Source organism: Pipistrellus hanaki (assembly GCF_964339955.1).
Source record: "Pipistrellus hanaki genome assembly, chromosome: 19".
NCBI classification, from domain to species: Eukaryota; Metazoa; Chordata; class Mammalia; order Chiroptera; family Vespertilionidae; genus Pipistrellus; species Pipistrellus hanaki.
In genome coordinates, this window is record NC_140521.1 from 6,489,921 (window position 1) to 6,514,101 (window position 24,181).

The 24,181-nt window shown below is 41.6% G+C and overlaps 4 protein-coding genes across 5 annotated transcripts in view; 1 reads left to right on the plus strand and 3 right to left on the minus strand.

Moving 5' to 3' along the window:
• The window catches only part of TMEM116 (transmembrane protein 116), a 131,453-nt gene that overhangs the window by 55,995 nt on the left and 51,277 nt on the right, over positions 1-24,181 (plus strand). Inside the window, exon 11 of one of the 2 annotated variants that reach the window (XM_084868194.1) lies at positions 12,632-12,735. The exons of the other annotated variant lie outside the window; for it this stretch is intronic. Coding sequence (XP_084724320.1) covers positions 12,632-12,646 — 15 coding nt within the window. The 3' untranslated portion in view covers positions 12,647-12,735. Of the gene's footprint in view, positions 1-12,631; positions 12,736-24,181 lie in introns of those variants that run through there. 2 annotated transcript variants of the gene reach the window in all.
• Positions 1-24,181, minus strand: part of ACAD10 (acyl-CoA dehydrogenase family member 10) — a 151,688-nt gene that overhangs the window by 11,449 nt on the left and 116,058 nt on the right. The gene's annotated exons all lie outside the window — the stretch shown is intronic.
• LOC311613956 (disintegrin and metalloproteinase domain-containing protein 1a-like) lies at positions 10,013-12,601 on the minus strand (the record flags this gene model as incomplete). Its single annotated transcript, XM_084868449.1, has 2 exons — positions 10,098-12,601; positions 10,013-10,027 (listed from the first exon to the last, which is right to left on the minus strand). Exons 1-2 carry the CDS (start codon positions 12,420-12,422, stop codon positions 10,013-10,015), a joined length of 2,340 nt encoding a protein of 779 aa, XP_084724575.1. The 5' UTR covers positions 12,423-12,601.
• On the minus strand, positions 15,212-20,027 carry LOC311613957 (disintegrin and metalloproteinase domain-containing protein 1a-like; the record flags this gene model as incomplete). The annotated part of the gene is made up of 2 exons (XM_084868450.1): positions 17,719-20,027; positions 15,212-15,359 (listed from the first exon to the last, which is right to left on the minus strand). The coding sequence occupies exons 1-2, from the start codon at positions 19,977-19,979 to the stop codon at positions 15,212-15,214; spliced, it is 2,409 nt and encodes an 802-aa protein (XP_084724576.1). The 5' UTR covers positions 19,980-20,027.

Genomic DNA, 24,181 nt, shown 5'->3' on the forward strand with positions numbered 1-24,181 from the left:
AGATTACAGGAGCTGGGAAAGGAGTAATAGGACTAGTTAATGAAGACAGTTTCAGTTTGAGATGATGAAAAAGTTCTGGAAGTGGAGTTGATGATGGTTGCATAACAATGTAAATGTACTTAATGCCACTGAACTGTACACTTAGAAATGGTAAAGAGGGTTAATTTTATTAATATTGGAGAGAGCAAGAGAGGAGAGAGAAAGCTGTGTAAGTACAACTCTGATCATGTAATCAATAGTTTTGACTCCATAGAAGTCTCCCATGTGCCATTGCCAATCACAAATCCTCTTGCTCCATCACCAGGGAAACCCAAACCTCCCTCCTGCTCTCTGTGGCCATAGCCATCTTGGTTGGATTAATTTGCATACTTGCTCCTGATTGGCTTGTGGATGTAATGGAGGTGGTTAATTTGAATATTGTTCTTTTATTACATAGGATTTTGTGGTTGCATAGTGTGATATGCACTTGTGGCTACATAATCTCCTTTCCTCTGAATACTCATGAGGTTGAACACCTTTAGAAATGTGTTTTGACTTATCCTTTATATTCTGACTCCACTAGAATGAGATTTCTTCCCTACCATCCGTCTAAACAGCTCCATTCTGGGTTGCCAATGAGTAACTCTCTTCTGTAAGATCAAATGATCAACACACACTCCTCCCCTTGTGGAGCTATCAGCAACATTGAACAGATAATGGATATGTTCTGACTTAACTTTTCTTTTTTTTTTTTTTTTTTTTTAAAGTTTTTCTTTTTTTTCTTTTTTAATATATTTTATTGATTTTTCACAGAGAGGAAGAGAGAGGGATAGAGAGTTAGAAACATCGATGAGAGAGAATCATCGATCAGCTGCCTCTTGCGCACCCCCTACTGGGGATGTGCCAGCAACCAAGGTACATGCCCTTGACCGGAATCGAACCCGGGACCTTTTAGTCCGCAGGCCGACGCTTTATCCACTGAGCCAAACCGGTCCCGGCTGACTTAACTTTTCAAATCCTTTGAAAAGTTAAGTCACAATGTGCATGCAGTGCATTGGAGACTTGGTGGTAGTGAACAGAGGTCACATTCTGTATATATTTGGAAGATAGAGTCAAGAGAATCTGTGGATGGAGAGGATTTGCAGTGTATAAATCTAGAAACACTTTATTCTCTTGGTTTTCAAGACAACACTCTCTTGGTACTCCAGCCAAACTGGCCACTCTGTCACCCACTTCTTTCCTGAATGCTTCTCATCCCTTCAACATCTACACATGGAATGCTATCAAACTAAGTCCTCACCCCATTCTGGCTTGGAATGTCATCTATAAGGTGACAACTCTCAAATATACATCTCTAGCTGACTTCTCTCCTAATTCCAGACACAATCATCATGCTGCATAGCTGAGGAGCCAACTTGGGTGTTTAACAGGCACCTCAAACTGAACATGTTCAACCTCTGCTCTTTCCACATGCATTCCCATCTCAGTAAATAGCAAGTGTATTCATGCAGTTGCTGAGGGTAAAGCTACTGGAGAGACATCCTTCTTTACTACCATCCTCTTACACTTTACATCTGTTTCATCAACAAATTCTTTTAGTCAATCTCATATTCCCAGATCAACCCCTTCTTACCACCAGCACTTCAACCACTCTCCCAAAGCTTCCAGAATTCAGCTTGATACACTTCAGAAGGTCTCTCTTTCTGTACTTGCCTATTGCTCTGCCCCTGCCTGTTCCTTATTTACACCATGATTGGAGTGATCCCTCAATCTGTTTTAGCTCCCATTATTCCAAAACTACTCAGGGAAGGTTTTTAGTTTTTTAATTTACAATGGATCAGAGAGATTTTGTCCTGTTTACTACTATTTCCATAGAACTAGAACAATTCATAGGTACAGACTCATTAGTGGTGGAATGAATGAATGGGTGGGTGGATGAGTGAATAAATGAATGAGAAGTGGCAATATGTATCAGTCCCTCAGTTCACTTAGATATCTGTGCAAGAGCTATCCTGAATCATTTACACATAAGGATTGAGGATATGGTCAGAGGGGAGAAAGTTAGAATCTTTTATTTCCAAAAAGAATGAATGATTTTAAAGTCATGGTAGTCTTAAGTCGGGCTCTGAGTAAAATAATTAAATGCCTACCAGTCTTACTCATAACTGGGCCCAAGGCAGTGATTGCCACATTAACCAAATCTTGCTCCTTCCCCCCTGAGATTTACAATTTAGTAGAAGAAATAGAATGTGTTTACAAATGACCAAATGGCAGGTCAGAATGCTATAGGTATAAAGGAAATTCAATATTGTGACTTGATTTTGAATTAATTTTACCGTAGCCAAACAAAATATGATTAATAACATAATCTTACACCATTCATTGCATTTGATTTTAGATCTCAGAATTTATTTGAACAGCCACTATATACCCAGTTCTGCACTACAGACTATATACAGGCTATCTAATTTAATCTCTCACCCATTCTATGAGAATATCCTTTGTGTGGCCATTTCACTAAAAAGAAAACCCAGGCCCAGGAAGTGAAGTTCCATGTGTAAGGCCAAACAGCCAGAAAGTAACACCTGGGATTTTATGAAAGCCACATCACTCTGAAGAAAAGTGGCTTTCTTCTTTTAAAAATGGTTACTTTTTTTGCTCCTAGGAAATTCTTCCTGTTTGGATCTGTTAGGCTGGAAAAACACAAAACTCAAAGCATACACAGCACTCATGCACTTAACATCCAAGGAGAAGAAAGGGGCTTTCACAGTACTTAGGAGAGAGAGTGACTCTTCTTTTCTGTTAGGCCAGAATTGTTTTGTAAAACATTTTAATATATTTATAGTGCTTATAAAAACATCTAACATGACAAGAGAAAGCAATAAAAATTGTATCTGTTCTAGAAAAATTTATGAATAAAACAGGTTCTTATTTTAGGTGCCTTATTATATAAAATTTGAATACTTTAGTGTAGACTCTCAGTAGTTGGAGGAGTTGATATACTGATATCATTTTGTTGAAACTGTTCTAGATTTCCTATAAAGACATTCTTGTCTGTGAGCTTTTGTTAAATCAAGGCACACCAATTACCTGAAAACTGGGATCCATTGTAATTTTTAAAAGCAAAAGATTACCGTATTTTTCAGACCATAAGACGCACTTTTTTCCCCCCAGAAGTGGGGAGGAAAAGTCCCTGTGTCTTATGGTCCAAATATAGCCTACACATATACTGTAAAAAAAAAGTTTTTTTACTTGCCCGGCTCTGTGTGGTCTCTGTGCTTGCCCGGCTCTAAAATGGTTCCAAATGCTGCTGTTTACTTTACAGGGTTGATTACATGTGTTTATGACTGTGATGTTGGGTTTTAATGCACATAAAATATTTTAGGACACTATTTGTTTCAGAATCTTTTTTTCTTCATTTCCCTTCTCTAAAAACTGGTGCGTCTTATGGTCCGGTGCGTCTTATGGTCCGAAAAATACGGTAATTTATAGCTGGTGGGGTCTCTTTTCCACATCCAGCACGGAAAGAGAGATAATCCAGTTCTTTGAGTAGAGGAGCTGGGGATTGAGAAATATGAAAGAAAGAGACAAGACACAGAGATAGAAGGAAAAAGCTGGGAACCAGGTGGGACCACTGCCCTCTTCTGAGGAAGAGACAGTGACCCATAGCCGACGCAGAGTGTTTATTTTATACCCCCAAATACCAGGAAGTTTCACCAAAAGTCAAGACAAAGAAGATTACTTGCATTCCTGAGTAGGCCCAAGCATTCCTGGTGCTTGACTGGATTTACGTATCAAAACCCACTACCAGACACCTGGGCTGAAATGAAGGTCAAATTGATAACACTCTTGCCTTTTTGGCAAAGAATGCACATGTGCCTTCCCAAGCACTCTACAGGTAGCCTTTGCTTTGTTTGGCATATTTATGTGGTTTTCTTTAGTTCTACAATGACCTAATTTATTCCAGAACTATGAAGAATGGATTTGAGTGGATAAATGGTCTCTGGAGAGCACCTGGGAGAGCCTTTTCTTCTGTTCCCTGGCTCTGTACTCTGTCTTTCTATTTTTCAATTTCTATTTTTCCTGTAAAATTGTCTGCACTACTACCCACCTCATGATTATTATGTGACAGATGCATTTCTAGAAGAAATTTTGTGATTTCAGAGTTTATTCCTTCTATCTACTACAAGATTTCTTTCCATTTTCCCACTAATGCATGAGTATCTCCAGAATTTGATATTCTGAGAACATGTTCCATGAATAAAGAAACACATTTCTCACTCTCACAGTTCCAATTAGAAATCTCACTCAACACAACAATGCTTACATATCCCTGTTCCGTAGAAAACAACCCCTTGATGGTCTGTTTCAGACTGAGTTTCCCCATGCGCCAATACGTTCTCTCCATGAGTATCCTCAAAGAGAACCCATGTTTCGTTCAGTAGAGTATTGGATGTTGTGCTGGATCAATTTCAATAGCCTCACTGGAGCTGTGAGAGCTGAACTAAATTAGGCATATGGAAGAGCAAGACTATGATGAAAAACCCAGAATCTGAAGTGGCCATGGTATGAAATGAGCACAGAGATTCTTCCTGTTAGACATACTGATCTGAGGAAATGCTTATTTTCAAAAGCCATAGGAGACAATAGTTGAAATGGACAGGACCACCCAATTGTCATAGCACATTAATACCATAGCAAGTTTACATAATCTACTCTAGATAATGGGAGAAGCAATGAAAGTTCCTGAATTCCAGACTGTGGGGACAAAACTGGTGTCTGGGGTATGTTAGTAAGGATGTGAGAGAGCCCAGCTGTATTATAACAATGAAACAGGCATGATGTTGCAAAACATGGTCAGTTATTAATCCACCTCTGATATTCTCTCTTTAAATAATTTAAAAGATATTTTCTAACTCTGAGAAGAGCCACCATGCCATTGTCGGTTACAAAGTGATTCAAGAACTTCATACCCGCATTTATTTCACTCTAGCACAACCTCATGAAAGATTTCCATAATTAATTAAATAACAAAAGTGGTATTGAATCTTTCTTAGAAAGTTTTAAAGAGTCAGTATTTTGCAAACATTCTTGGTGGAAGTCTGATCTTGCTTTTGAAAAAACAATGAGAAATTTTCCAATTGAATATCAAAATTTTATTCTGAAATTAAGTTTTTAAACATAACTAATATTCAAAATGTAAAATTTTTTATTAAAAATGTTTGCAATCTTTTAATGTAAAACTTAGCAGAATTGCATCCTATCCTAAGGTTGGCTCTGGTTAAATCCTTCCTTTGGTCAACATTTATTGAGCCCTTACAATTAGTGGGGCCCTCAGAACTGAACAAGATACATACTTGCCCTTCCATGATGTCAGAATGGAATGGGGAAAGGACACTTTCACTGATAATGACACAATGCACCATCCATTTGTAAGGCTTTCCCCTGATAATTATGAATCTACTCCCTTTCTTTGCTCCTGATTCTATTATATTCACCAGTTTATTCTGTTCCTCAGATTTTTAAGTCACTTGATCTTCTTCCTCTTCTTAAATAATACCTTTCAGCATTTCATTTAATACTGGTTTGGTGGTAATGAACTCCTTTAACTTTTTCTTATCTGTGAAGCTCTTTATCTGACCTTTAATTCTGAATAACTTTACTGGATACAGTAATCTTGGTTGTAGGTTCTCGCTATTCGCTATTCTTCACTTTGAATATTTCTTGCCACTCCCTTCTGGCCTGCATAGTTTCTGTTGAGAAATCAGCTGATAGTCATATGGGTGCTCCCTTATAGGTAACCAACTGCTTTTCTCTTGCTACTTGTAAGATTTTCTTTTTGTCTTTTGCCCTTGGCATTTTAATTATGATGTGTCTTGGTGTGGTCCTCTTTGGATTCCTCTTGTTTTGGGTTCTGTATGCTTCCTATACTTGTAAGTCTATTTCTTTCACCAGGTGGGGGAAGTTTTCCGATATTATTTCTTCAAATATGTTTTCAGTATCTTGCTCCCCTTAGTTTCAGCCTGACCGTCCCAGATTCCCCGTGCAAGAGCGTGGGTGCCCCAGGGGCTCACCCGGAATTAGGATGGGTCTCTGTAGTCTGAAGCTTCTGACTCCTTCCGCTATGGAGAGGCAGTGGCAACCTCCCTGGTCAGACCTCTGCGCATACTCACTCGCGCGCTACTGTATACCCTGCCCACTGTGGCTCCCTGCTCCCCCAACCTCCCAGTCTCTGAGTCTCTGGGTGCATTTCTCTACAGTCCGGACTCCACCCGTATGAGTCTGGGTCCACGGGGTTTTGGCCGGGGTTGGGATTCAGTACTGTCGGAAAGGGTTCAGTGCAATCAGGAATTCCTTTCCCCTCCCACCAGCCGGGCATTCAGCCGCACTTCCTCTCTGAGCGTGAGCGTCTCCCTACCTCAGTGGTTTGTGGCTTCCAAACCACTGAGTGAGTCTCTCTCCTTCTTTCTAGTTGTAGATTTCTCACTCCACCAGCTTTCCTGTGTTTTTGGATGAAGTCCGTTCTGATTTTAGTTGTTATTTTTGAAATTGTTGTGCGAGGCAGCAGCTTAGGTGCTTACCTAGGCCGCCATCTTGGTTCTCTCCCTCACCATTTATGTTTCTATCTTTCCCTTCCTCTCTGAAATCAATAAAACAAAAATATTTTTAAGAATACAGTGAATGGGTGAGGAAATCCAAGATGGTTGCATAGGTCAACACATATACTTGTTGCCTCTCACAACCACATCAAAACCACAACTAAACAACAGAATAACTAGTAACTGTAGCAAAGCTGGGTGAGTGGAAGTTCCACAACTAGAGAGGCAAAGAAAACACATTGAAACTGGTAAGAGGAGCGGAGGAGCGGAAAGTGCTGGTACCTGGATGTGCTGCTCTTTTAATTGGGAAGGAGATACAAGCGCCTGGTTGCTCTGAACTCCAGTTCTGGGAGAGACTCTGAGGGATCCAGGCACATACAGGGAGAAACAGGACTGTTTGGCATCAGGACAGGAATGTGAGGGCGGCTTTCGCTTAGAGGGGCCCACAGTGATCATTGTTCCTGCACGGGGGCTGGGGGCGTAGGACACAGAGAACCAGACTTCTCAGGTTCAGGGCTGATTGGCAGCAATTGCTATTTGCTCCGCCCTGGTGATTCCCAGAGAATCTGCCCCACCCAATTTTCTACTCCACCCAAGCTGTGTGCATCGGCTTTTGCATGTGAATGGCCTGTTCTTTAGCCTAAAACAAACTGCAGCTGGGTCAGAGAGCCCCAGAGCTTCCAAAAGAAGGTCCAAAGCCTTTGTTTCACAATTGGGCATCATCTGGGCACTTCCAAACCCCATAGAAAGAGGAGGAATCTGCAGATGTCTCTGTAGCTCCAGCTGTGGGGGCCCAGACAGTGGCTGACCTTGCATCTCCTTGGAGATCCAAGAGCCAGCAGACCCAGTGGTCACAGTGAGACCATACCAGATTACAACTCTTCACATCCATAAGAGACACACTCAAGAGACAGACTCACTGAGCATCAAAGCCCCACTGAAGCAAGTCCTGCCCCATAAGTGTGTCTCCTGCACAGCAGCTCTTGCACTGTAGGCACAGATGATCATTACAGCCAATTGGCCTAGAGGTCAATTTCCCCCTATGATACCAATAGCAACCAAGGATTAACTACAAGACTGTGCAAACAGCTCACAAAGGGGTGCACCAAGAGTGTCCACCTCAGGTGACTGGGGAGGCCGACCCACTGGGCCCTATAGGACACCTAACACAAAAGGCCACTCTATCAACATAGGGAAGCAGCCAAAATGCAGAGACAAAGAAACATGTCACAAATGAAAGAAATGGAGGCAAACTACTGGATATAGAGTTCAAAACCATGGCTATAAAGTTTTTCTAGACAGCTCTGAGAAACTTAGTGAGACCTTCAAAGATATTAATGAGAATGCCTCCCCTCCCCTCTCCCCCCGGCAAAAAAAAAAAAAAAGGAAAAGGACCAGTCAGAAATTAAGCATACACTGACTAAAATAAAGAATAATATACAGAAATTCAATAGTAGACTAGAGGATCTCAAGATTCAAGTCAAAGATTTGAAATAACAAAGAAGCAAAAAACACCCAACTGGAAGAACAAAAAAAAAAAGAGTCCAAAAATATGAAAATAGTATAAGGAGCCTCTGGGACAACTTCAAGCGTATCAGCATATGAATTATGATGGTTCCAGTAGAAGAGAGAGAGCAGGATATTGAAGGCATATTGAAAGAAATAGTGACAGAAAACTTTTCCTATCTGGTGAAAGAAATAGACTTACAAGTACAGGAAGTACAGAGAACCCCAAACAAAAGGAATCCAAAGAGGACCACACCAAGATACATCATAATTAAAATGCCAAAGGCAAAAAGACAGAGAGAATCTTAAAAGCAGCAAGAGAAAAACAGTCAGTTACTTACTATGACTGTCAGCTGATTACTCAATAGAAACTATGCAGGCCAGAAGGGAGTGGCAAGAAATATTCAAAGTCATGAATGGCAAGAACCAACAACCAAGATTACTCTACTCAGCAAAGCTATCATTTAGAATTGAAGGTCAGATAAAGAGCTTCACAGATAAGAAAAAGCTAAAGTTCATCACCACCAAACCAGTATTATCTGAAATGCTGAATGGTATTCTTTAAGAAGAGGAAGAAGAAAAAGGTAAAGTTAAAAAATTATGAACAACAAAGTGACAACAAATATGTCTATCAACAAGTGAATCTAAAAATCAAGTGAATAAAAAATCTGATGAAAAGAATAAACTGATGAATATAATAGACTCAGGAAGTAGACTGACAATTCTTGTGTGTGTGTGGGGGGGAACCCCCCTTCCCCCCGCGGGGGTGTTGAGAGTGCAGGAAGAGATTAGACAAAAATCTTACAGCTATGGATAAGAAGAGTTAGGGATAAGGGTATGGGGTGGGGTAGGAACTGGTGGGGGAGATGGGGGGGTGGGGGGAGGAGAGGAATAACTGTAATAATCTGAAAAATAAGATTTATTTTTAAAAAGACAATGAATGAAAAGTGTTTAGAATAATGTCCTGCACAGATTTGATAATGTTATTTTATATGCTTTGTGCTCTCCTATAGATAATTAACAACTCTCCAATGCTCTGTACCTTTGGATTGTCAGGCAATAATATATTAGTTTAATAATGGGAATGAAAAATAAATATAATAAGAAAAGTAGAAACAGAAAAAAGGAAAAATGAATACTTCTAAACAGACTCAGCACTGCACAAGCTTACCTCTTGCCTAGGTTGCTTACTCTCTCCCATGTACTGAGACACACGGTGATTACACCGCCCTGGGTCAGATAGAGCCCTTCCAGAGAGTGCCAAATCTAAGGTTTACAGGCCACAAAAAGCTTAATATGATGCTTTATGTGAACACTGTTATTTACTTTTTAATTTAATATCTTTTTATTTAATGAGTAAATTTCTCCAGTTCAAATAGAAGTACAAGTGAAATAAACAACCTTCATAATATAATGTGTGGTTGTGACTGCAATGAAAAAACCTGGCATAGAAATATATGTCATACAAAGAGGATAGAAGGTGGTGTTGTCTGAAAAGCTGGTAATTCAGAAATTGTTCCAAATAAGATGAGAAATTGATGGGAATGATCCATGAGAAAGGTTTATTTAAATGGTTTCATGAAATGGAAAAAATATTAATAGTAAAATGTTTTATAAGTGCTTTTACATAAGCATATATAATTAATTAGTAAAAATCAGAAGAAAATCCCTCCTTTGCATTAGTACATTTCTATAGTCTTTACAATCCCCATCGGAGCCACTTCTACTGCTGATGTCCACTTCACATTTGCTGTACTGAGCCTCCTTCCACCAGGTGTATGAAGTGCTTGCTATAGAAGACTTCTCCCTATCACTACTCATTTTCTTTCTTTGGGTTTTCATCCTTTAATGCCTTTTTTCTCTTTTTTAGTCCACTGATTCTTCATTTTCTTCTGAGGACTCAGTTGAGGAATGTTCTGAGTGATGTTCTAATTCCTTCCCACCTTTAACACCAACACCAATAATTAGACCAAAGATATATGATAAAAGAAAAATAATGCAAAAGTAAACAACAGGAAAAAGAAGTATTATTAATAAAAGAAGAAGGATGGGTGATTTCCTTTTGCTTTCCTGTGTATTCTCACCACCTCTGCCAAAACTACCACGAGCAATACTATAACTGTTCCCTTCATCCTCACTTGGATTTTCATCCTCTGTTTTGCCAGGAGAACCACTGTCCACACTACCCCCGCTTCCCGGGGTTCGGCAGTCGGGCGGTGCATAGCCAGCCTCACAGTGGCAGTGCCTTAAATTGTTACAGACTCCTCTCCCATTGCACATTTCTGCTGGTTTGCAGTCATACTTGAGCACAGCATGATCAGTGCAGGAGTAATCCATGCAGACTTTGTTTGGGGCACAAGCAGTGCCAGAGTGCACATCTCCCTCATCAGGGATATCAGTAATGTTATAGACATCCAAGCTCCAGCAGAAGTCACCTTCATAAGGAATCTGGATCAGTGTGCGGTGGGGTTTGATGGATGGGACCTGTCTAATATTTGTACATATAATTTTCCCACAAAATATATTATTATCAAAACACTTAACGTATCTTGGCATTGCCGAAGTGATATGGCCACAATTTCCAAACCGGTCCCCTTTGCTGTTTATTAAAATGTAACAGTTTTCTGGGGCAGACCGTGCAGCATTCCCATACATAGCCATGCATTGATTATCAGGGTTTCTGCATTGACCCCCAATACAGATGTGCAGTCTACTGCACGGTGTACCATCTTGCTTATAGGTGTCTGTGGGGCACTCTGCAAAGCTGCCATCACAATACTCTGGGAGATCACAGTCTCCTGAAGCAGAACGGCACACGAATCCCTTATTTCTCAATTGGCAACCAAAGCAGCAGAGTCCATCACTACATTCTGCACTCCCCTTCAGGCTACATGTTTGGTCACAGCACGGGTCAGTGAAACAGGCAGAACCACAGTCACACTGCTCCTCACCCTCCACCACACCATCTCCACAGTAGGAATCCCTACGCAAGCGGCCTTTGTGCCGCTGAGGGTTGTTAAATAGGCAGGCCCCTCTGTGATCCTGGAGGAACTGGTAGAAATCGTCAGAGCTACAGTTGCTGAAGCCACTTTCTTTAGTGATATTGTCACGCATGAGGCAGAGGTGTTTGTCTTTACAAATGCAGGCTGAGTGGTCGTGCCCAATACCCAAGTTGTGCCCAAGCTCATGGACCATGAGCGCTGCAAACAGGAGGGCATCTTCATGAGGGAAGGATTCAACAGCTGCTGCAAAGCCACGGGAACAGGCACCACTGAGAAATGCCTGTCCCATACCGTGCTCAGGATGCTGTCCGACAATCATGTGGGCAACATCATGCTTCACACGATGGAGGAGCTTCTCTTGTCTCCAGCTGTTGAAATTCCCCAGTGTAACTTGCAGGTCCACTGGGACCTCTATGAGGTCCCCCTCGGTCCAAATCTCCATCCCAGCCAGCACCACGTGTGTGTTTATCCCCCTAGTGAAGCTGTTGGCCAGGGCAATGATGTCCATCACTCTCTGGACCGTCTCATTGACATTACTGCCCCACATTTGGAACCGCTGGTTGTTGACCACAACAAACATCTCCACGTACTTGGTGAGTGACCACAAGGAGGACAGCTCCTGCAGACCGCCAGGCTTCCTGCTCCCTTGTTGTCGGCTGGCAGACACCACTGGGCTGTCTTGGGAAGTGACACTGCAGGAGACTGGAGCTTGATGGGCCATGGTGTACAACACATGCTCAAACTGTTTTGAAGAGTCCATGGGCTCAATGCCATAGGATTTTCCCTCCTTAATCAGGATGCCCCTGAGGCCTGAACAGGTGTTGACAGAAACAAAAGAACCCGGGACTCCTTCTATGTAGCCTTCATAGTGACAGTCATGTGAGATGAAAGGCATTTCTTGTCCCAGGATGCCATTGTGGTAGCTGAAGACTGGAAAGTTCTTGATAAAATAGTCTGTCTTCACTTTCAGGTGAATCAGCTGTTTCTGGCCCTGCATAGATATCACATAAGATGCTTCTTCCTCTGGGTCTTGCCTTCCCTCAACTGTCAGAGCCTTGGGGATGACTATTTCATAAGATGAGGAATATACTGACCCCAGGTCACAGCACAAGCTTGGCAGGAAACTCAGTACCAACACCAGCACAATCTCCAACCTGACAGGTGAAGATCCTGGCAGCAGTACCAGTGCCAAGCCCTTCATCTGGGGAACCCAGGTCTGAAGCACTCTGCCAGCCTCATATATAAGCTCTTGGTTCTTCTGTAAAGAAGGCAAGGAGGAGGCAGAGTCCCTCACAGAGGTGGCCCTTGACATGGTTCCAAAGGTGGCCACTGACATGGCTGATGCAAGGCCTGTGTCCTTGAGCAGAAGTGCTACTTGATATGCAGACCCTTAGGCTCTGGGATTAGGTCCAGGTACATGATGTCTGCATAATAGGGTGGGTATTACCTTCTTTTGAGAGCAACTGCTTACCTCTGTGTTATTTTTAGTCTCTCTGACCTCTGTTATCCTTCAGCCAGTGTTTTTTCTGTTGTTTTCTACCACAGCATTGGCTTCAGTGATCCTTGGTGATAGTCCTTCTCATATTGTGGTGATGTATTCATGAAGGACTGCAAACTCTGAAATGAGGATTATACCTTGTCAGTGGAAGCAAACCCACTGTGCCTTTCTCAACTGAGCCATATGGAATACCTCCACCCCACCCCCAATGCCACCCCTCCTGTGTCCGTTGCTCGGCCAACTCCTAATGTTCCAGACTAGGGGGCTTGGAGATCAGTGATGGGCACACTCCATTGCCCATTTCCCCTTTTCTAAAACTCATGCTCTGTGATACATGGATATCAAACTCTCAATGTTTGTTCCCTCAATAAGGTTTTATAGTGATATGCATATCTTTCAGGCCAGACTGTTAGATAAGGCAAAAGGGTGGCTTCTCTATGCCCCAGATAGACCCAAATGGGTTTTTGATCATGAATTACGGTACAATACTACAATTTTTTGACATCATCCAAATTCAGACTCTCGTGTTCTGTTTATAACATTGTTGAAAATGTGCATGAGAGATGCTAACAGGGCAGCTTTCTACTATGTGTGATTGTCATGGGCACATGGGCTGAAAACTCTGCCCCCGGACCTTCTCTGAATGACCTTAACATATTGTTATCCTAAAATTATGCCAGTTGAAGACTAGATATCCCTGGTTTTAGAAATCGACCTACATGTATCCTGTGGCCACTTCTGTATTCATCCAGGTTCAAAAGTAGATGAACCAGAGTTACTTATTTAATGAATAAATGACATGTGGTAGGTTTGTGATAGAGAGCAGCATTCATTTGTAAGGTGGTTGTTTCATTAGAGTCAATAAGGAAAAAGGTATGTTCTGGGCATGTAAGGACATATCAATTGTCTTTTGGTCATGTTTTTGTTTTTGTGTTTTTAACAAAAGGTAAAGGCTCACGAGGCAGTAGACAAATACATCTAATTATACAGGGTGGGATGGAGCTGCTACCTTTTCCTAGCTCTACATCAAAACTCTTATATTTGTTTCCTTATATACAAGAGGATGGTCTAATAGGGTGAATGGAAGAATTAAATTAAGACAGTGAACATATAGTGTTAGGATAGTGTCTTGTACAGAATTGAAAATGCTATTACTGTCCAAGCCAGTTTGGCTCAGTGGATAGAGTGTCAGCCTGCGGAATCAAGGGTCCCAGGTTCGATTCTGGTCGGGGGCATGTACCTTGGTTGCGGGCACATCCCCGAGTGGGGGGTGTGCAAGAGGCAGCTGATCGATGATTCTCTCTCATCGATGTTTCTAACTCTCTATCCCTCTCTCTTCCTCTCTGTAAAATATCAATAAAATATATTTTTTAAACAGAAAATGTTATTACTATACAATCTTTGTACTCTCCTTACAAACAATTAAAAATCCTCCAATGCTTTATGCTTTTGGATTCAGTCAATAATATATTAATTTAATAATGGAAGTGAGAAATAAATATAAGATGTAAAGAAGAAAAAAAGGAAAAATGAATACTTCTAAACAGACTCAGCACTGCACAAGCTTGCCTCTTGCCTAGGTTGCTTACTCTCTCCCATGTACTGAGACACACGGTGATTACACCGCCCTGGGTCAGATAGAGCCCTTCCAGAGAGTGCCAAATCTAAAGTTTATAGGCCACAGAAAGCCTAAAATTATGCTTTATCTGAACACTGTTGTTTACATTTTATTTTTTTTTTAAATATATTTTATTGATTTTGTACAGAGAGGAAGGGAGAGAGATAGAGAGTTAGAAACATCGATGAGAGAGAGTCATCGATCAGCTGCCTCTTGCACACCCCCTACTGGGGATATGCCCGCAACCAAGGTACATGCCCTTGACCGGAATCGAACCCGGGACCCTTCAGTCCCCAAGCCGACGCTCTATCCATTGAGCCAAACCGGTCTCGGCTGTTGTTTACATTTTAATTTAAAATCTTCACCCAGACCCTGTGGCTCAGTGGTTGAGTGTCAACCTATAAACCAGGAGGTCATGATTTGAATACTGGTCAGGGCACATGCCCAGATTATAGGCTCCATCTCTAATAGGGGGTATGCAGGAGGCAACAGATTAATGATTCACTCTCATCATTGATGTTTCTATCTCTCTCTCCCTCTTCCTTCCTCTCTGAAATCCATAAAAATATATTTTTAAAATAATTTTACTTCATGAGTATACTTCTCCAGTTCAATTAGAACTACAAATCAAATAAACAACCTTCCTAATATAATGTGTAGTTGTGATTGGGATGAAAAACCTGGCACAGATCTATATGTCAAAGAAAGAGTAAAAGGTAGCATTCTCTGTAAAACTGGTAACTCAAAAATTGGCTTACTAAGACAAGACATTTTTAGGAATAATCCATGAGAATAGTTTAATTAAATGGTTTCATGAAATGTAAAAATGGGAAAAATACTAAGATATTTTATAAGTGATGCCACATGTATATATAATTATTTATATAAAACAGAAGAAAGTCTGCATCCCACATTAGTACATTTCTACAATATGTAGAGTCCTAATAAAGCCATTTCCACTGTCAATGCCCACTTCACATTTTCTCTCTCTGGCCTTTTCCCACCAGGTTTATGAATGAAGTGCTTGCCAAAGAAGACTTCTTCCTATCACTACTCGTTTTCTGCCTTTCGGTTTTCCTCTCTTAATGCCTTCTTCATCTTCGTTTTCTTCTGGGGCCTCTTGTAAGTGCTGTGCTAAATCCCTTCCAGCCCCAACACTGACAATGATAATTAGAACAAAAAATAGTGCTAACAGAAAAAGAACAAGAAAGAAGCAAAAGAAAGGAAAAACTAGTATTAGTAAAAGAATTCGGGGGGTTGTGAACAATAACTCCTGGTTTTGCTTTCATCACCTCTGCAAAATCATCATGACCAAGACTATGATTATTTCTTTCATCCTCACTTGGATTTTCATCCTCTGTTTTGCCAGGAGAACCACTGTCCACACTGCCCCCACTTCCTGGGATTCGGCAGTCGGGGGGTGCATAGCCAGCCTCACAGTGGCAGAGCCTTAAATTGTTACAGACTCCTCTCCCATCGCACATTTCTGCTGGTTTGCAGTCATACTTGAGCACAGCATGATCAGTGCAGGAGTAATCCATGCAGACTTTGTTTGGGGCACAAGCAGTGCCAGAGTGCACATCTCCCTCATGCCATTTGTTGTGCCCTGAGGGGTCCGGGGTAAAAAGGAAGTTACAAGTTACCCAGACATCTCACAGATATGTTATCTTAGAGGCAAAAAGGCAAATGGGCTCAGTAAGGAAGATCTAAGTTGATCTTGTCAGAGAAAATATCTGCCTAGGACATGACTACCCACTATTACCTGTTTGTAGTTAAATATTTAATTATCAAGCCATCTTTTGTGGTTATTTTAGGTCTCTGAGTTTGCAAGACTGCCATGCAGGCCTCCCCTGAGCTTGTCGGGTTAGCATGTGGAAGATGGTATAATAGGTTGAATGGGAGGGTTAAATGAAAAATAATTTAAAATGTTTAGAATAGTGTCTTGCACAGAATTGATAGTTATTATTTTACATGCTTTGTGATCTCCTTACAGACAATTATCCCCCAATGCTCTGTTCCTTTAGATTGTCAGTCATTGATATGTTAACTTAATAATGGAAATGAGAAATAGCCCTAGCCGGTTTAGCTCAATGGATAGCGCAACCGCCCACAGACTGAAGAATGGCAGGTTGGATTTCATTCAAGGGGATGTCCCTCAGTTATAGGCCCATCCCCGACCCTGGTCTCCCCATAATAGATGTATCTCTCTCACATCGATGTTTCTCACTCTCTCTCCCCATTCCTTTCACTCTCTAAAAATCAGTGGGGGGGGGGCAGTGAAAAAAATGACTTCAGGTGAGGATTTACAAAAATAAAAATAAAAAAATGGAAATGAGAAATAAATATAATACATAAACTAGAAAACCAGAATAAAAGGAAAAATGAGTACTTCCAACTAAACTTAGCACTGGACAAGCTTGCCTCTTGTCTAGGTTGCTTACTCTCTCCCATGTATTTAGACACAGGGTGATCACACCATTCTGGATGAGATAGAGCTCTTGGAGAGAGTCCCAAATCTAAAGGAGACCTAGTACATAGGCCACAAAAAGGAGATCTAGTTTATGTGCCTTATCCGAACACTGTTATTTACTTTTTTTAAAATAATTTTTTATTGATTCAGAGATGAAGGCAAGGGAGAGAAAGAGAGAGAGAGAGAACCACTGGTTGACTGCCCCCACCCCGTATATCCCCCACTGGGGATCAAGCCCCAACTCTAGCATATACCTCGACCTAGAATCCAACCATTAACTCATGATTCATAGATTGACACTCAATCATTAAGCCACATGACTAGATTATTTTCACTTGAAAATCTTTTTATTTAATGAATATATTTCACCAGTTAAATAAAAACAACAAACCAAAAAAACAACCTTCCTGACATAATGTGTAGTTGTGATTGGGATGAAAAACCTGAAACAGATATACATGTCAAACAAAGATGATTAGAAGGTGACATTCTCTAAAAAACTAGTAACTCAAAAATGTCACAATTAAGATAAGACATTGATAGGAATGGTCCATGAGAAAAGATCATTTAAATGGTTTCATGAAATGTGAAAATGGGAAAAAGTAGTAAAAGTCTTGAAATGATTTCACATATACATATGTAACTAATTAGTAAAAGACAGAAGAAAATCATCCCTCCTCCCACATTAGTACATTCCTACAATCTTGAGTCCTGATCAGAGCCACTGCCGCTGTCAATACCCACTTCACATTTGCTCCACTGAGCCTCCTTCCATCAAGTTTATGAAGTGTTTGCTATAGAAGACTTCTTCCTGTCACTACTCATTTTCTGCTTTTGGTATTTTCTGCTTAATGCCATCTTTCTGTTGTTCTGTAGCTGCTTTTCCATTTTCTTTTGGAGCCTCATGTGACCGTGGAAAATAATGCATTCCAGCCCTAATACCCACACCAAGAAATAGACAACTAAGCATAGCAAAACAACAACAACAGCAAAAGGAAATAAAAACTACACAAATTATTATGATAATAACAAGGGGGAACATGTACTGAACCTCATCGCTGATTTTCCTTTCATTTCTATTCTCTCCTCTACCAAAATTTACATGATCAACACTGTAACTGTTCCCTTCATCCTCACTTGGATTTTCATCCTCTGTTTTGCCAGGAGAACCACTGTCCACACTGCCCCCACTTCCTGGCGTTCGGCAGTCGGGCGGTGCATAGCCAGCCTCACAGTGGCAGTGCCTTAAATTGTTACAGACTCCTCTCCCATTGCACATTTCTGCTGGTTTGCAGTCATACTTGAGCACAGCATGATCAGTGCAGGAGTAATCCATGCAGACTTTGTTTGGGGCACAAGCAGTGCCAGAGTGCACATCTCCCTCATCAGGGATATCAGTAATGTTATAGACATCCAAGCTCCAGCAGAAGTCACCTTCGTAAGGAATCTGGATCAGTGTGCGATGGGGTTTGATGGATGGGACCTGTCTAATATTTGTACATATAATTTTCCCACAAAATATATTATCATCAAAACACTTAATATATCTTGGCTTTGCCGAAGTGGGATGGCCACAGTTTCCAAACCGGTCCCCTTTGCTGTTTATTAAAATGTAACAGTTTTCTGGGGCAGACCGTGCAGTGTCCCCATACATAGCCATGCATTGATTATCAGGGTTTCTACATAGACCCCCAACACAGTAGTGCAGTCTATCGCACGGTGTACCATCTTGCTTATAGGTGTCTGTGGGGCACTCTGCAGAGCTGCCATCACAAAATTCTGGGAGGTCACACTCTCCCGAAGCAGAACGGCACACGAATCCCTTATTTCTCAATTGGCAACCAGAACAGCAGGGTCCATCACTACATTCTGCACTGCCCTTCAGGCTACATGTTTGGTCACAGCACGGGTCAGTGTAACAGGCAGAACCACAGTCACACTGCTCCTCACCCTCCACCACACCATCTCCACAGTAGGAATCCCTACGCAAGCGGCCTTTGTGCCGCTGAGGGTTGTTAAATAGGCAGGCCCCTCTGTGATCCTGGAGGAACTGGTAGAAGTCGTCAGAGCTACAGTTGCTGAAGCCACTTTCTTTAGTGATATTGTCACGCATGAGGCAGAGGTGTTTGTCTTTACAAATGCAGGCTGAGTGGTCGTGCCCAATACCCAAGTTGTGCCCAAGCTCATGGACCATGAGCGCTGCAAACAGGAGGGCATCTTCATGAGGGAAGGATTCAACAGCTGCTGCAAAACCACGGGAACAGGCACCACTGAGAAATGCCTGTCCCATACCGTGCTCAGGATGCTGTCCGACAATCATGTGGGCAACATCATGCTTCACACGATGGAGGAGCTTCTCTTGTCTCCAGCTGTTGAAATTCCCCAGTGTAACTTGCAGGTCCACAGGGACCTCTATGAGGTCCCCCTCGGTCCAAATCTCCATCCCAGCCAGCACCACCTGTGTGTTTATCCCCCTAGTGAAGCTGTTGGCCAGGGTAATGATGTCCATCACTCTCTGGACTGTCTCATTGACGTTACTGCCCCACATTTGGAACCGCTGGTTGTTGACCACAACAAACATCTCCACGTACTTGGTGAGTGACCACAAGGAGGACAGCTCCTGTAGACCGCCAGGCTTCCTGCTCCCTTGTTGTCGGCTGGCAGACACCACTGGGCTGTCTTGGGAAGTGACACTGCAGGAGACTGGAGCTTGATGGGCCATGGTGTACAACACATGCTCAAACTGTTTTGAAGAGTCCATGGGCTCAATGCCATAGGATTTTCCCTCCTTAATCAGGATGCCCCTGAGGCCTGAACAGGTGTTGACAGAAACAAAAGAACCTGGGACTCCTTCTATGTAGCCTTCATAGTGACAGTCATGTGAGATGAAAGGCATTTCTTGTCCCAGGATGCCATTGTGGTAGCTGAAGACTGGAAAGTTCTTGATAAAATAGTCTGTCTTCACTTTCAGGTGAATCAGCTGTTTCTGGCCCTGCATAGATATCACATAAGATGCTTCTTCCTCTGGGTCTTGCCTTCCCTCAACTCTCTTGGGGATGACTATTTCATAGGATGAGGAATATACTGACCCCAGGTCACAGCACAAGCTTGGCAGGAAACTCAGTACCAACACCAGCACAATCCCCAACCTGACAGGTGAAGATCCTGGCACCAGTACCAGCGCCAAGCCCTTCTTCAGGGGAGCCCAACTGTGAAGCACTCTGCTAGCCTCATATATAATGTCATGATTCTTCTGTAGAGATGGCAAGGAGGAGGCAGAGTCCCTCACAACGAGAGCCACTGACATGGCCCCAGTGAATCAGTAGCTGATGCAGGGCTTGTGTCCATGAGCAGAAGCACTTCTTGACATGCAGACCCTTAGGGTCTGGGATTAGCTTCAGATGTCTGCTGTCTTATAAAGGGTGGGTACTGCCTACCTCTGGCTGTGTCCCTTCTAGTCTCTCTGAACTCTGTGTTATCCTTCAGATAGCGTCCTTTCTGTGGCTAAGTTTCATATCATTAGCTTCAGTGATTCTTGGCTATAGACCTTTAGATATTGTGATGATGTAATAAAAAAGAAGGACTGCAAACTGTAAAGTGCAAGGTTGTACCTTGAGAGAGGAAACAAAACCTCTGTGCCTTCTTCAACTGTGCCACACGGAACACCCCCCAACTACTGTGTCCGTTGCTCAGCCAACTCCTAATATTCCAAACCAGGGGCTTGAAGATCAGTGGTGGGCACACTCCATTGTCCATTTCCCCTCTTCTAAAACTCTTTTTCTGTAATGCATGGGCATCAAACTTAAGCTGTACTTGATCCCTCAGTGATGCTTTATAGTAAAACGTACATCTCTCAGACCAGTCTATTAGATAGGCAAGGGACTGGCTTTCCTGTTCCCCAGCCTAAATGGGCTGGTGATCATGGGGCAAGGGACAATATTCCAATTTTTTAACCTCATCAAAATTCAGCCTCTCAAGATTTGCTTATAACACTGCCAAAAAATGTGTATGGGAGAAGCCAACAGAGCAGCCTTACTTTATGTATGATTTTCCTGGGCACGTTGACTGGTAAATCCCCTTCTGTGAATGGCTTGGTACCCTAAAATTAAGCCAATTGAAGATTAGGTATCCCCAAAGTCTCCCTTGTGTTAGAAAATGTTCTACAATAGCCTAGCCCAGTGGTCGGCAATCTGCTGCTTTCGAGCCACTTGCAGCTCTTTGGCCCCTTGAATGTGGCTCAGCGTTAGAACCACTTCTTCAAAATAGACTTGCCCAGGCTGAAAACCAATTTCTGCACATGGGCCACAAAGTTTCAGTCGCATTATATGTGCGCGTCCCCATGAGGTATTTTGTGAAAGAGCCACACTCAAGGGCCCAAAGATTGCATGTGACTCGTGAGCCATGGTTTGCTGACCACTAGCCTAGCCGGTTTGTCTCAGTGGATAGAGAGTCAGCCTACAGACCTCAGGGTCCCAGGTTTTATTCTAGTGGGGTACTTACCTCAGTTACAGGATCCTCCCTGGCTCAGGCTCTGGTCTGAGCTTGTGCAGGAGGCAACCAATCAATGTGTCTCTCTCACATCGATAATTCTGTCTTTCCACCTCTCTTCCTCTCCCCGCCTCCTCCCAAAAAAAAATCAATGGAAAAATATTCTTAGGTGAGGAAGGAAGGGAGGAAGGGTGGAAGGGAGGAAGGGAGGAAGATCACCTACATGTATCCAGTGCCCACTTCTGTTTTCATCCTTATTCACTCAGGTTTAAGAGTAGAAAAACTACCCAAGGCAATAGAGATTGTGCATGAAGTCACTGGTTAGAATGTGGATCAGGGCACATGCCTGCATGTCATGCTGGATCCTCATGTTGATGTTTCGTTCTCAGATGTTTCTCTCTCATTTTTCCTTTCAAAAAATCAGTAAGAACATATTGTTAATAAAAGAGTAAATTAACTAGAATTACTTATTGACGGAATAAAAGACTCCCAGATAAAAGTGCTGTCATGTCTCATCTGTTGTATGTTATTTGTTTGTGCTTGCATCAAACCTGCCCTGAATGAAAATGTCTCTAGAAAAACTATGTGGACAAATGGCACATTCGTGACCTCAAAATGTACCTCCCTCTTCCTACATTTTGCTGGTCAGTTCACTTCCCTAATGTCTTTGTGCCTCATATTTAACTGAGAAAAATAAAAGTGATCAAGAGTACTTTGACATGGAGACACCACATGAGTCACCTGAATCTAAATTGTTCTCCAACTCTGGTGGATAAATTGTCCATACTCCAACTAAGGCCAATCCTACTACTTGTGAGTGGCATCTACTTCCCTTTCAATTTCTCATGAACTTCACTTTTCCAACTGTCCCTTCTGTCTTTTATTTCTGAGACATCTGTGTGTCCATTGGAACCAATCTCATTATATGCAGGAATGTTTCATCTTTATCAAACCATCACTCTCAACCCACATCATCTAGACCACCAACTTACACCATACGCAAAAATAAACTCCAAATGGATAAAGGACTTAGTAAGATGGGAAACCATAACAATCTTAGAGAAATCCACAAGCTGCAAAATCTCAGACATATGCAGAAACATTATCTTCAGCCTAGGGCAATGGAAACTAAAGAGAAACAAATGGAACTACATCAAAATAAAAAGTTTCTGCAGAACAAAAGAAACCATGAGCAAAACAACAAAAAGCTCACTGCACAGGAGAACATGTTTGTAATGTTATCTTCAATAAGAGTCTAATCTCCAACATTTACAGGGAACTCATACAACTTAACAAAAGGAAGATAAACAACCCAATAAAATTATGGGCAATGGACCTAAATAGGTACTTTTCAAAAGAGGACAGAAGGAAGGCCAAGAAACATATGAAAACATGCTCAAAGTCACTAATTATCCGAGAGATTCAAATCAAAATCACAGTGAGGTACCATCTCACACCTGTCAGAATGGCTATCATCAACAAATCAACAAATGACAAGTGCTAGCAAGGATGCAGAGAACAAGAAATCCTAGTGCACTGCTGGTAGGAATGCAGACTGGTGCAGCCACTGTGGAGAACATTATGGAGTTTCCTCAAAAAGTAAAAATGGAACTCCCATATAATCCGGTGATCCCACTTGTAAGAACTTATCCCAAGAAACTAGAAACACCAATCAGAAAGGATATATGCACCCCTATGTTCATAGCAGCACAATTTATGATAGCTAAGGTTTGGAAACAGCCTAAGTGCCCATCAGCAAATGAGTGGACTAAAAAACTATTACATCCACACACTAGAATACTACGCTGCTGTAAAAAGGAAGGAACTCCTATCATTTGCAATAGCATGGATGGACCTGAAGAGCAGTATGCTAAGTAAAATAAGTCAGTCAGAGAAAGATAAATATCACATGACTTCACTCATTTGTGGAATATAATGAATAACATAAACTGATGAACAAAAACAGATTCAGAGATGGGAAGCATCGATCAGATGGTCAAACCTCAAAGGGAAGATAGGGGTGGGGTAAGGGGGAGAGATCAACCAAAGGACTTGTATGCTGCATATAAGCTCAACTAATGGACACAGACACGAGGGGGGTGAGGGCATGAGCGGGGGTGGGGGTGGGGTGGCAATGAGGGGATAAAGACACATATGTAATACCTTAATCAATAAAAAAAAAAATCTGTTTCATACATAATGAAACTCTTTGGAAATATATATACATTCTGTTTCAATTTGCATCCATACTTTTTTCTTTTCTGAAATTTAAATTTTGAATCAGCATAGTCACAAAATGTGACTAAAACATAAATATATTTCTCAGTAAATTATTTGGAAGAGAACAACTCAGTCACACACCAAAAAACACACATTATAACTTAATTTCTATGAGTTTCCTCAAGTAGTCAAGTTCATAGGGACAGATAATGAAGTGGAGGTTACAGGAGTTGGAAAAGAATAATAGGACTGGTTAATGAAGACAGTTTCAGTTTGAGATGATGGAAAAGTTCTGGAAGTGGAGTTGATGATGGTTGCACAACAATGTAAATGTACATATTACCACTGAACTATACACTTAGAAATGGTAAAGAGGGTTAATTTTATGAATATTGGAGAGAGAGACAGGGGAGAGGGGAGCTGTGTAAGTACAACTCTGATAAAGTAAACAACACTTTTAGCTCCATAGAAGTCACCCACGTGCCATTGCCAAGTCCTCATGACCCCTTTCTTTCAAGGTATCTACCTACTTTGTCACTTTTCTTTCTCAGTTTGCTTCCTAAATATGCATTGCAGAATTATGTAAGTTTATTTTATTTGCCTTTTAATCACACCGTTATTGAGATATAATTCACATACCATAACATTCATTATTTAAAGTGTACATAGTGGTGGTTTGTAGTGTGTTCAGAAAATTATGCAACTGTCATCAAATCAATTTTCTCACCCCCAAGGAAAACTCTAGTATCTATAATCAGTCACTCCTAATTGTCCCCTTTCCACAGTTCATGGCTACCACTA